This window comes from Liolophura sinensis, chromosome 10, assembly GCF_032854445.1.
Source record: "Liolophura sinensis isolate JHLJ2023 chromosome 10, CUHK_Ljap_v2, whole genome shotgun sequence".
Classification (NCBI taxonomy): domain Eukaryota; kingdom Metazoa; phylum Mollusca; class Polyplacophora; order Chitonida; family Chitonidae; genus Liolophura; species Liolophura sinensis.
The window spans coordinates 27,715,139-27,728,945 of NC_088304.1; the positions used below are offsets into that span (position 1 = coordinate 27,715,139).

Genomic DNA, 13,807 nt, shown 5'->3' on the forward strand with positions numbered 1-13,807 from the left:
TAAAGATTTTTAGCACCTCTAACATACGAACTACATAATCCCACCATGAAATGATTCATTCTACCAATACCGACAATTTCTTCTCCTCTGATGCATTAATTTGATTAAATAGATTTAAGAACAGCTTTCGTGGAGTGTAGTATATAACAGATTAGTGTAAACTAAATGGAGAGCCTAATTAAGCTCCTCTGGATATAATTAGAAGAAAATTTCAAAACTTTTACCCTGGTTAGAGCGGATTTGGAGTCATCAACCCTTTAGTACAACGCCTCGCGTAAAAGACATGGATTTTTTTATACATTTTTTATAATCTATCATGTTATAAATTTCAAACTATAGCACTCTATCAACAAATAGCATCTGGAAAAAAAACGTTTGCGTTGTACAATATATTTGCTTCTATATATACAAATTAATAATGATTAATTAATAGCTTGTTATGTCATAAAGATATGATTCTATTCAAGTGCATGTGTATATATATATATTAGCATGAATGTAACGTTTGATTTGTTACTTGAATATTACTTGTGTTCATAATGTTTTTTTTTTCATACGAGAGCTTGTTTTAATGTTAATCGTGTTTTCGACCAATGACTATGGACAAAAATTTTTTATGTGATGCATAACTTATGTTTACCATATGTTTATCTGGGTGTAGGTGAAGAACATATTGTGGTGGCAATTATCCTAAAGAAGATCTGTGTAATACACGCGACATGTATTGCACATTCTTATAACATTTCGTTGCGTTGTATTCTTGCATACTACAACTTCTAACCATATGTATTATGGTTAGTACGTATTATACATACATGAGCTTAGAACCAGTTTGCCATACCTGCTCTATCTGACCTGGGTTCGATTCCACAAAGCATTTCTGGCATGATTCAAATGTTAAATTTTCAGTTTTGATAGTTGAAATTTTGACACATTTGTTTCGGGGCAACATTGATGTGCTGGAAAAAATGTTAGTTTCAATGGCGCACCAATAATATCGTATATATTATAGTTCAGAGTTTGACCTAAATCAAAAGTACCTTTATGCAATCGGACCTTAGGCTTTCCTTTGTCAAGCAACTAAAACCTTAAGTCATAAATTCCATACTTTAAAAGGAAGACACAGAACAGAACTCCAACTGTTGTTGGTACATTTCTCTGCACGAAATAATCAGCGTATAAATTTTAAACGTCCTAAAGCAAAATATTTTAATTATATCTGTGTTTGAATTTTTGACTTAACTCTTAAGTCGTTTAATAAATACGGGCCCTGGCTTTTACAGTGTATTTGAAACAGCTCTGTGTGTAGCACAAATTAAACGGCGACAATATTTACAGCCTTTACAGATTTTCGGCTAAATGTAACTTGACAATCATACTATATATTCATACGTACATACAGCCGTATCCTACTAATACTGTCACACTTTTTAGGAGGGGGTTTCGAGCACCAATCATTCACAGCTTAAATAAATGTACACGATTTGGCATGTAGCCTATGCAAATGTCAACGCCGGTCTGGCCAAAAACTGGCCAGTTGGAAGCACATACATATCACACATTACACCTGGAAAAAGGTCAGCCAGAATGACATAACGTATAATCTCGCACGTTGTCACGTGGGTCGTCTCATTCACACACCGCTGCTAGACGTGATTCTCGATGTCTGGGCCCGGCTCAGGGGTGTCGTTTTTGTCAGTAATTATATACTTTTTAAAGTCGATCGGGGGGAAGTCCCCCGATTCTAACACAGGGGGAGAATCACAAATAACTTTTTCTATATCGTCTGAAAATCGGAGCGTCTTTTTCTGTCGGATTATTTCCGATTGCCTCATGATCTCGGCAATGTCGAGTGGTGGATGGTTGATTCCTACAAGCTGCGCCTGGTTGACGTGTGGTCCCCTAGCGGTAGTTGGAGTGGAAGAACGTGAGGAGCGATCGTATTCCAGGGTGTAAGTGTCAGAGATGAGACAGTTGACGGCACGACCCGGCGCTTTGTGATGTCTGAAACAGAGATGGGAACCTTATATACATGATATTTGTAACACAACGCAGAGAAATCTTATCCACGCTGATTGTAACAGACCAGATGTAGTTGAATTAAAACACAGTGGAAAAAACATTTGACATATTGTCTAAACAATGGGAGAGGGAAAACTTACACACGTTGTCTGACGCAGGACAAAGAGATAGTTTATACATAATGTCCGAAGTAGGACAGAAGGCAAAACAGGAGAGAGGGAAAACTTATCCATGCTGTCTGAGGTAGAACAAAGGGATAAGTTACACATGTTGTGTGAAGCATCACAAAGAGAATAACAGGACAGAGGGAAAACTTACACATGTTGTTGGACGCCGGACAAAGAGATGGCTTACACTTGTTGTCTGAAGTAGGACAAAGGGCAAAACAGGACATAGGGAAAACTTATACATGTTTTCTGACGCAGGACAAAGAGATTGCTGACACATTTCGTCTGAAGTAGGACAAAGGACAAAACAGGACAGAGGGAAAACTTCTATATATTGTCTGAGGCAAAACAGAGCGAAATTAGGACAAGCAGGATAGCGGGAAAGCAGGACAGAGGGAAATCTTATACATATAAACTTAAGAATTTTGTTTGAAGCATGTTAGAGGAAATACTAAGTTGTCTGAAACAGGATGGATAATGTACATGTCTCGGGAACGTGGTAAGGTATGAATCACACACTCTCCCATTTTCAACTGGATTTTGGATAACACCTTCAGTGCTACGGTCGGAGAACTTACCTGTGTTTCCTCATGACCCAGATGGCAGCCAAACAACAAGCTATACCTATAGTACACACAACCACAGCTATCGTGATACCTGACAAAGAAAAACAAATGTTAGATAATCAAAATCGACAAGACACGAAGTGTTTGCCGTAGTGTTATCCTATGACGAACAAAGCTGAGGCCATGGTGATATTATAGCCTGCTGTAAGTGCATGTGAACTGGGAAAATTCTAAAATATAATTTTGGGAGTCACTCGATTCCATTTCGCTTTTTTCAGTGGTATTTTATGTTACACTAAAGTATATTTGAATTACACGACAAAAGTTATTTTTATAGCTGAAAGAATACATGTTCTCTAGTTTCCTTTTTTTTAGACCTGAATGAATCTAAACTGAAATAGACTGCCCTGAATTATATTGTATGTCCCTGATTGGGTCTATTTATAACTATCCATAACTGTAATGTGGCCAGTCTGAAGCTTTATGGAGGGCTACAAAATCCCACGGCCATTTAAAAAAATACAACACAGCTGAAGTGTAACTGCATTAATGGGTATCTGCAATAACAACAACAGCATATATTAGATTGCTACGACTATTACCGCGTCATATAGTGATCACAGGGCCAGCGAAAACATTTCATTTTGGTATCCGTGTTTGTAAATCAGCGTATCTTTGTGCTCAACTGGCAAACTCACCTGTATTCGGCGGATCTTTGCTACCCACACCTGTCTTTGTCACGTTGGGGGAGGACCGTGTAGGCGGGTAAGTCATGCCAGGTGTGAAGTCTATAATCAAAAAGAAACGGATGCATTTATCATCAAATATTTTTGTTTATCTTATTAGTTTCTTCGCACGGAGGAGGGCGAATGGTTTATAGACGGCTCCGTTTGTAAATCTTGTCCCTTGACTATTCATGTTTGGAGTTTTGGTCGACATATTTTTGGCTATTATGTATCAGTGCAGTGTGAAACACAAATTAAATATGTAAGTGTAATAAATTATTGATTTAATTTATTCCATGTAACTTCTACGGCAAATAACAATACGTTAAATGTGCCATACTTACAGGCATCGCTTGGTCTCTCCGTCGTATGGCCTTCTAATAGAGTCAGCGTGGAGTTCAGACGGGTGTGATTTGTGCCATGTGACGAGTTGTTTCTGCTACTGTTGACTGTTGACACACCTTTAGCAGAAGTGAAATAAACACATCAATAACAGTGAAACTTGTTATTATCTGTAATTATAATGCTGTTGGTTTTACACGCTAAAAGAAGCTCCACGGATAAGTATTTCTGGGTATTTAAGGGAGTGTGCGACGAAATTGTTCGATGAAATCAACAGTTGAAGCGCATTCAGTTTGGCACTATAGAAACTCACTGCTGAGACCCAAGACAAAACACGAGCTTTTGGTTGTAAGTACACATATCAACAGCTTATTACATTCACATGGCGTTTTCTCAAATATACACCGGATATATTTCTAGTCAAGTACACATGTTTGATCCCACTCAATCATTATATTCCACACATGTCTGAGTCTCTTGAAGAATGTATCTTCAGGGATGACCATTTACCCTTCCCAAAGTTCTAGATACTTGACTTCAGAACATTACGGTTGTTTGGATAATCCGGTCGTACAACATACCTGTAGATGTCGTAGTGTTCATAACAGGGAAACCACAGGTTGTTCTGTTTGGGAGAGGGAAAAGTTTCAAGTGTTCTAGGCTTGAGTCGTCCACCACTGAAGAGACAAAAAGGTCGAGATGCCATGACGATAAAGTAGGAAACTGACGACGCATGATCAGTAAACAGTGCATATATATAGTGTAAATCATGTATAACTGAAACAGGTGATCTTCAAACAGAAACATTACTGTATTTTTCTTTATTATTTATTTGATTGTTCGTAACGCCGTCCCTCAAAACAGACTTTTCAGAATGTTTTTTATGTTTGTACTGGACGCGCCATACATTTAAATGTAGACATAAATAGTACAGATGCATCCAATGTTCGTAAACCTCCATCTCACAACCACACTCTCGCCACCGTGTGATATTTAATTGTAGACTTCCTTTTGTAATAGCATTTCTATCTATATGGAGTGGCGGTTGGAGTTAGAATTTATCCAGTTTCCACTAGTTTCATGCTTGTGTGGATTTATTAGTGATGACACATGGGAACACCTACCTGGAATTGATAGCTGAGACGACTATGACTACTGACAGACAAATTATTTGGTGCCCAGCAGTAGTATATTAAAGTCATACAGAGGTGTTCAAGGTATGCTTATGGAACAAGACAGAGCTGTGAAAGTATACGTAATCACAGCCCCACGAAGCTAGTGTGTTAGGAATGCAATACATTTTTGGAAAAAATAACTCACATCTATACTCTAACCACAGTCTATGGCCGCTTTTCGAGTCATGGGTAAAGAGCAAAATCTCCACATTGCCGCTCATTGTAAACGTCAAGTCCTTCTGAGCCGTTCTGTCAAACTTCATGCCCATGCCGTTTTTTTTCACTTCACGGATTTTGACGAAGAGCTTTCCCGGATCATCCCGAAGGAGATACTCTCTCACAGAAAAGTCCACATTATAGCCAGGTGGCGCCTCGATCGTCCACAGACATACGGAGCTTCCGGTAATGAGTGCGGGATATCCTGGACTGGCGATGTAGCGTTTGTCATTCGAGACGGCAATTCCGGTGTCACTACAATTGCCTTCAACAGCTGCATCTGCAATTAAAATTTACAAACGCAAGATCATGTTATAATCAGATTCGTGGATACATAATATAAAGGGACAGATCAGACTGCCACTGAGGACAGCGTGCTAACACTCAGGCTCCATTAATGCATTTTATCAGGTTTTAATTACAACACTAAAGTATCAGACGTAATTTTATATTTCCTTGATCGGTGATTTACGCCATTATCAACATTTTTCCCTAGTAATACTACTGGGGCCAGCATTGTGGAAGGAGAAAATGTGTAAGGGTCCGGGGGAAACCCAGGCACATAAGCAGTTTGCTGGAAGATCTTCCCACTTACGACCAGTTGACATGGGCTAGACTTGAACTCACAGCGACAGCATTGGTGAGAGGCTCCTGAGTCAATGCGTCGAGCTTACACGTTATTCAGTCGGCCGCGGAGGCCCCGTGATATAATGAAGACTGTGGTCGCATAAAATATCTCGCTATTACTGCTTAACCGATACGTATTACAAGTTTAAACGTAAGCTGTAGTTAATGAAAATTACGTCGTAAGTAATAGTTATTACAATAAAGGCTTATAAATAATCCACAGTAACAGGAAAGGAAATTACCCTATCATATATCTTATTCATATTCGTAAAGAATAGCGTAACAATATATAATTACAATCCCAAGAGAAGGTGGTATACAGCGCAGAACTGTCATATTCTGCTATCACTACTTATTTTTCCGATTCGCATAATGGGAACAATTTTGCGAACCACAATGACCCCATTGCACGGCAAGAAATTAAATATCTTTCACCGTTTGATGGCGACTCACGTCCTAGCTTGAATGACAGTGCTTTTCTTGTAATATCAGTGTACCCTGGAATCGTGATCATGAAAGCTTCACAATTTTAGTCCGAACAATTGCAGGCTATAAATGTTTAACATTGCATCCCATGTGCATTTTAGGTAAGTCTTATTACATTGACCTGGGACGTTCATTATGTTTGGCGGCTTGTATGTGAATGTCAGTTTTGACTGCCTAGATTTAGTGTCTCATTATATACCAGGTTTTATTTTGCTTTAAACACATGCGGCAAAAAACTTTAATGCAGACGTAGAAACGCAATTCATAGATGAAACCTCGAAACTGTCGGCGAAGGCTTATGGGAAGGTGAAAATGCTCCACACTGGCATGTGAGATTTGATAGTTATATAAGCGGGATGCACGGGGAAAATCCTACACGACTCTGGAACATCTCTTATCCCAGCTACTAAGAATGTTCATTTCGGCTATCGTTCAACACGTGGACAAAATTAGCCTCTCATCTAACCCAGAACCTCTGCAAGGAACAGATACACAGAGACCTCCATTTCGATTTAAAACCGTGGTTTGCTGGGATGACGTAATCTGGCCAACTGTGGTTATATTTAGTTGTAATAGTCTAAGCCCATTCGTCGATATTGGTGGTACTGGCGCAAGTGTTTGGGAGATCCGCTACACAAAAATCGCCCAGACCATAATATGAACGGACAGATCCCGCCACTAGACACTGGGAACCCTGCGGATAGTTTTTAGACTTCTCGGTGTGGATAAAGACATTTGTCATCATCAATACAAATAACTGTTGTACACACATTGACTTAAGATATAAAGTAACGGAGAACCTGTGGTAAGATATTCAAATTTCGGTTTGAAGCCAATACCTTAATCCCATGGTGCACACAAGTAACGGTCTCAAGCATTACAAAAAAGCGGGCAACCAAATCCAGTTTGTTACATGAACGCATTTAATTTTGTAAGTAGAGACGTTGGCCCAATTTAACATGACTGATGAAGGGTTCCAGGACGTCGATTTTTCCATATGCCCGATAACTCCGGGGTGGCCAGTAATGCAATCTCAGTTCCTTGTCGCTCTTTCACCAGTCGCTCTAGTGTTTTTGCGCAGATTTTTTTCATTGGTCCAATGAGGCAATCTTAGATCGCATATGATTATTACTAGGACTTGGCATCATACTCGAACGATCGCCGCTCTTAAGATATGGATGAGAGCAAGCCGGTCCACCAACTGGAGCCAGTCCGTTGTTTATTTTTTATTCTCACGCATATACACTAGGCAAGGACAATTTTCTTTCTGGGAAGAATATCGATCTCTCTCAATTCCTTCGTTTGATTCCGGATTTCAATTAAAGAACAGTGAAATATTTTATTCATCTCAACTTCTGCAACTTCCTGCAGCTATATGTCGTGATTCGGATTCAAATTGAAAGCTCTTAGGAACGGTCCAGTGCTTGCAGGAAACTCGCCAACAAAGCATTCACACTATCTGCCAAAAAAACGTAGCGAGCCGAATACAAAACATCCGCTGATATGTTTAGATTCTCCAAACCTGAAGCAAACGCATTAAGACCAAGTTCCCATGCACAGTCTCCAAACTCCAAGGCAACTGTGTCCGGAAGCTGTTGAGAGATGTCACATGCGTTTTGAGAGACTCTTTTCAAAACATTCGTGTATAGGATTGCACAGAAATAAATGTTGATACAGTTTCCCATTACAGTTTGGACCTTCTAAAGTGTACTTACCAGAAATACAGGCGTAGCTGACAAAAACGACAGAAAGGATCTCTTCTTTCTCGGATTGCTCGTTGTGACTGGCACAGTACTTCCCATGAATTAACCAGAGGTCAGAGTTAGCACACACTTCTCGTCCTGAGCAAAGTCTCGTCACCTCTCGGTACGCGATCTCGTCACAATTCTGCCCTCCAGTTCTGCACATGACCTCTTTGATGAGGATGACACTGCCGGCCTCACAGTAAAATCCGGATTCTTCCACATTGCACAAATTTAAGTCACATACGTCTTGGAGACCTGAAGCAAAATAAAGCAAAATATTAGTAGTCATTTGTTAATTTCATTGATGTGTAAGATCGTACTTAAGAATATTTCACGGCGGTATATGTGAGGTATATGTGTAAAAGGAACTGGCAAAAACCTTTCTAGCATGCCCCCTCATGTAACGTCACGACCGAACTGAAAAGGGCTGGATTTGGAAAGACGCTCTATCTTAAGACGCTGCGACCAGAGAAGCAATGAAGAAATATATTACTGTTAGAGGCTCAGTGCTGAGGATGACGCACAGATTCATGTACACATATGACGGGGGATTTGGTCACTTGTCCTAAAACCGTGTGATTTATGCGATACTTATTTATTTACAGAGAATATAGACCTCTTTCAATCTAAGTAAAAAGATATAGTTACATCTTTTCTTGTGATTGTTGACTTGTTAAGCATTTTACTGAGTGCTGTAGAATGCTATGCCATTGTCACAACAGGCAGCTATTCATCAATTATATTTGAAAAAATGTTTGGGAAGGCTGTAGCCAAATGTCAAAACAAGACACAATAAGCATGAGACGTAAACCGATAAGGGAAGGACTGGCGAAGATCTGGTCATATGTTCATAATGAACCTGAATTGCCATGCAACATATATGTTGCATGTTTGTATACAATCCAGGCAATGAGACTCATATCGAATATCTCGGTTTTATATTCAGATCTACCCTCGTGGCTACAACCCATATAACCACAACAACATTAAATTACTTGAACCACGTTACAAGCTAGAGCTTGGTTTGATGTTTTAAAGGAGTCTGTTAGACACACGCATTACTTACGACGTTACTTCTTCAGTTGGTTAAGAATTTACGTGAAGGGCTCATGGGAATGCACTTGAAAAGCTGTTTTCGGTTGACGAAGTGCTATCGAAACAGGGAGGCCTCGATCAAGACCAGACGCGCTTGCTTACGCTCAATTCAACAGGCCACCCACATTAATTGTCAGCTGACATCATTTGTCCAATAAAAAACAAGAAAGCCCCTTTGACGAGAGTGAGCGAGACTGACTACATCACAAGACACGTTTTTCAGAAAAGACAGAAAACCCTACAGAGTATGTACCAAGATGAGCTGAAAATGAAGCATATGATAGAGATGGGTTTTTTTTTCCTACGGAGAAAAAGTTTATCACACCGACTATAACTTGAATAGCTTGAATAAGAATGTGTTTTTCCTGTATTGCCGATGCAGAGTCTTGACTTTTTATAGGCAATACAAACTCGGCTTTCTATGGCCAATATAAACTCGGCTTTCTATGGCCAATACAAAGTCTGAGTTTTTCACGACTAATGCAAAATCTTGGCTTTTATGGCCAATACAATCTCTTGGCTTTTTACGGCCAATACAAACTCTGAGCTATTTATGGCCAATACAAACTCTTGGCTTTTATGGCCAATACAAACGCTGAGCTTTTTAATGGCCAAAACAAACTCTGAGCTTTTTATGGCCAATACAAACTCTTGGCTTTTTATCGTACCAAATGGTGTTTATATTTCTTCAGCACCACTTGGCGAATGGCGCTTTACCATCAGAAAGCGGTAACATTGAATAGTTACGTCTCCATATGCATTATGACAGTTATGCGTCTTCGTGGGTTGTTTTAGAACCAGGTCTTTGACCATGCTATATGTGTGAGTTATATACGATTTTGATCTTCATTTATCATAATTATGTAAAGGTTTCCTCTCTACTTGATATTTGTCATGTTACACAAGGTCTATACAGGGTCTATTTACACACGCCTTCTAGTATAGTTGATTCCCGCGTATCCCCTTTCTCCCTGCATCTCACGCACCACCATCCCCATCCCCATCCCCATCTCAATCCAAGCCGTCCGGAAAATCTCTGTCTATCTTCCCCATCAGCAGGTTTCCTTCACTTCTCCCCGGAGGCCATGACGACCGACGGTGTTGACAGAGCGACCTCCACGCCGTCGTGGGAAGTTTTCCACCGTTATCGGTGTCCCCGCGGTTCGCTAATACACCGTGTCAGTTATATAACGAGCCTGGTTGATGTCGCTCTCTGTGACACAACCAAATGAGCGCTTTAACTGCCTGTCAAGAGTTTTAAAAACCCGGCCTCTATTTTTTTCAACGCTCTCTCATCTTGACGAGCGTTCTAATGAGAGATGGCTTACCGATTAGGCCATTCTAGCACCCCATAACCTGCATCAGTTACAAGGAGATGTCTTGATAATGACGTCCGAGATACATTGACACCCTATATGACTTTTGGGTTCGTTTTCTCACCGACCCAAAATGTCATCTACCCTAGTACAAGAACATAACGATTTTATTTGCATTATCACAGACATATATATTTAGAGTGTAGACATGGCACATTACGTTATGTAAGCGGGTGGTAAGGGCTGATGACTCACTGAAAGTCCTTAAGTAAATGTCAAAACTATGTCGCTGGCTGCTTAAATTGATTGATTAGTGTTTAGCAGGAATTTAACCCGTCCTTTAATCATACTAATATCAGGACAAGCAGGCTACATTGGAGGCAAAATAGTTGGCGGGCCTAATTTGCAGACTTCCACTCGAACAAAGCATAAATATTCTTTCCATAATTTTGAAAATATTTTAAATGGTGAATATAAATCAAAATTATGGCAATCTTGTCATACTTTCTTTCTGTTTCTCCGAACGTCTCTCTTCTAAAGCTAGAAAGATTAAACTCTGGTTGAATGCCAAAACAGATCACCTCTACCTGCAACCAGCCTTATATTAAATGGGGAATAAGACTAAACTAAGCCCAAAATTCTTGAGTTTGGTATTAAACAACAATTAAATAAAAAGATAAATATGGACAAAGGACAAAGGCAAAATTGCTTTGATTTATTTATTTACTGGGTATTTTGACGCCGTAATCAAGACCATCCGCAGGTTCCTCGGAGACCTTCCCTCCTACAGCCGGATAGGAAGCCAGAATGAGATGGACTTGAACTCACAGCGACCGCATTGGTGAGAGGCTCCTGGGTCATTACGGCTGTTGTAACGGCGGATACATTTTTCTGACATGCATAAGAGAACTTTCAAAGCTTAAATGTTTCTCCTCAAAGGCAGTCAGTGTTTAGACAAAGCTTGATATTTCGTCTGAAGTGTAAAAAATACTTTCTAGGGATTGGCTCCTGGTGTTGAACCGAAACAGTTTTGAACGCCGAATTTCCATGCACATGCTTTTGGGAGGTAGAGAATCAGAATAAGCCTTTCACATAGCCCAAGTCTGTCGAAGAATGTTTTAATGAGTCCCTATCTAACGAGGTCAAGAGACACGTGGTATAACGTATTCCTCTAAAGGGCCACGGGGGCCTCCGTGGCTCAGTCGGTTAAAGCGCTAGCGCAGCGTAATGACCCAGAAGTCTCTCACCAATGCGGTCGCTGTGAGTTCAAGTCCAGCTCATGCTGGCGGCCGTACGTGAGAAGGTCTGCCAGCAACCTGCGGATGGCCGTGGGTTTCCCCCGGGCTCTGCCCGGTTTCCACCCACCATAATGTTGGCCGCCGTCGTGTAAGTGAAATATTCTTGAGTACGGCGTAAAACACCAATCAAAAAAAAAAAAAAAAATCTAAAGGGCCACAGATTACAAGCAAAAATAGATCTGCAGGTATGCAGCTAGTTTATTAAGGTAAATGATACGTTTTTCCGGGTCATCGATAAGATTAATAACTGATATAGTAGCCTATGTAGAAAATCTATGAAATGTTCTCTTTGAGCCACGGGCCCTCCATGGCCGAGTGGGCAGGCATGCCAGTACGGGTTGTGAGTTCAGGTCCAGCTCATGCTGGCTTCCTCTCCGGTCGTATGCGGGAATATCCTGCAGCAACCTGTGGATGGTCGTGGGTTTCCTTCACGCTCCGCCCGGTTTCCTCCCACCATAATGCTGGCGCCATCGTATGAGTGAAATATTCTTGGGTATGGCGTGAAACACAAATCAAATGAATACAATAACCAAGTCTTTGAACCACAAAAACTTATTATAATGAAGTAGTTAGTTGTAAATTGGGTAAAAGCCTGCTTCATTGGGATCGTATAAGGAAGCAAAGGACAGAGACAGATATAGGTATAATTAAACCTTTAAAAAAATCGTTTTGGATATTTCTGTTTCAATATCATTGCCAGTCGGCGGAAATTATTTAGTAAGCTGCAACCTACCGAAGACGGATTTACTTCGAATGGTGCCTAATAAAATTACTTGTGCCATAATTAGTCACGTTTTGCATCAGTTAAAAAGCTATACCCATTGAAAGATGCAGAAATTGTGTAAATTATGTAATATGTTTATAAATATCAAAAATTGCAAGCGAACAAATTTGATGCTACTTAAGCGGATATGCGTACAGAATGCATGAAATAAGGCGTTAGTCGATAGTCATTTGGCAGTAGTCTACATAAACCTATATTCAGAATTAAATGCATAAATACCTTGGACAACAGTTCAACATAGAAACCATGCGTTTGGCTCAATTTTGGCCATATGTACAATTACGCACCGCACTTGGGAACCAAGTGACGTGGCATTCGAACATGTGCTCGACAAATCACTTAACATCACCAGCTGGCTAAAATGGCCATTTCGCAACACGTGACTTATATCACTTCAATGACAGCGTAGTTTAATAGAGCCGATAGCTTAATTAAGTTCTCATGATGACTTACGGACAGGCTGTTTACTCAAAGTCAGCTCTGCACAGCTGGGGATCATCAGTCCGGTGAAACTGGTCAGATAACTCACCCATGACATTAAATGGACAACGCTCAAAAAAGAGAACAAATCTGGTACTGCTTAATGCCCAAGCGTCACAAGGATCAATTTCGAATTCCAGTGTTTAGCACGCTGGATGTGTTTTATTTCTCAACAATTAACAAGGTGTAATGTTTTTGTGTTTTTTTATTTTCGGGAGGGGGGAGGGGGGGGGGGGGTGCCGGGTTTCCCTAAATCCAATGTATCTGACCTCATGATATATGTGAACTGTACAAATGTACATATAACAATTAAAGAAAAAATATCCCTGAACAGACAATTTGGGGTCAGAACAGAACCCTAGGAGTGGACAATTCAAATTAATACGGAATTAATTTTGTAAAATTTTGTTGTCGAAATTATGGTACAGGAGTTCCGGCCGTGAGTGGGAAGGTCCTCCAGCAGCCTGCGGATGGTCGTGGGTTTCCCCCGGGCTCTGCCCGCTTTCCACCCACCATAATACTGGCCGCCGTCGTATAAGTGAAATATTCTTGAGCACGACGTTAAACACCACTCAAATAAATAAATAAATTATTGGGATTCTGTTATGCTTAACGCATCGTACAGACAATCTGAGTTGAAATACCCGTCTGCTAAGAGAGCAGACAGATATAACCTGTGATAATCAATTAAACGTGTCACCATGATCGTCTTCAAAGAGGATGTAAATTTTAAGGGTTAAAAATCCACGCAGAAAATGCTTGG

At 40.3% G+C, this 13,807-nt stretch overlaps 1 protein-coding gene across 1 annotated transcript; it reads right to left on the bottom strand.

Moving 5' to 3' along the window:
• Positions 1 to 547: 547 nt before the first annotated feature.
• LOC135477066 (uncharacterized) lies at positions 548 to 6,832 on the bottom strand. The gene is made up of 7 exons (XM_064757219.1): positions 6,793 to 6,832; positions 5,143 to 5,493; positions 4,404 to 4,499; positions 3,825 to 3,941; positions 3,454 to 3,543; positions 2,768 to 2,846; positions 548 to 2,004 (listed from the first exon to the last, which is right to left on the bottom strand). The coding sequence occupies exons 1-7, from the start codon at positions 6,830 to 6,832 to the stop codon at positions 1,647 to 1,649; spliced, it is 1,131 nt and encodes a 376-aa protein (XP_064613289.1). The 3' UTR covers positions 548 to 1,646.
• Positions 6,833 to 13,807: the final 6,975 nt, after the last annotated feature.

Coding starts and splice junctions, on each gene's coding strand:
- LOC135477066 (XM_064757219.1), bottom strand. CDS start 6,832: ATGGAGGTCTCTGTGTATCTGTTCCTTGCAGAGGTTCTGG. Junction 4,500..5,142: donor ACTGTGGTTAGAGTATAGAT/GTGAGTTATTTT, acceptor TTGTCTCTTCAG/TGGTGGACGACTCAAGCCTA. Junction 3,942..4,403: donor GAACACTACGACATCTACAG/GTATGTTGTACG, acceptor CTTCTGCTAAAG/GTGTGTCAACAGTCAACAGT.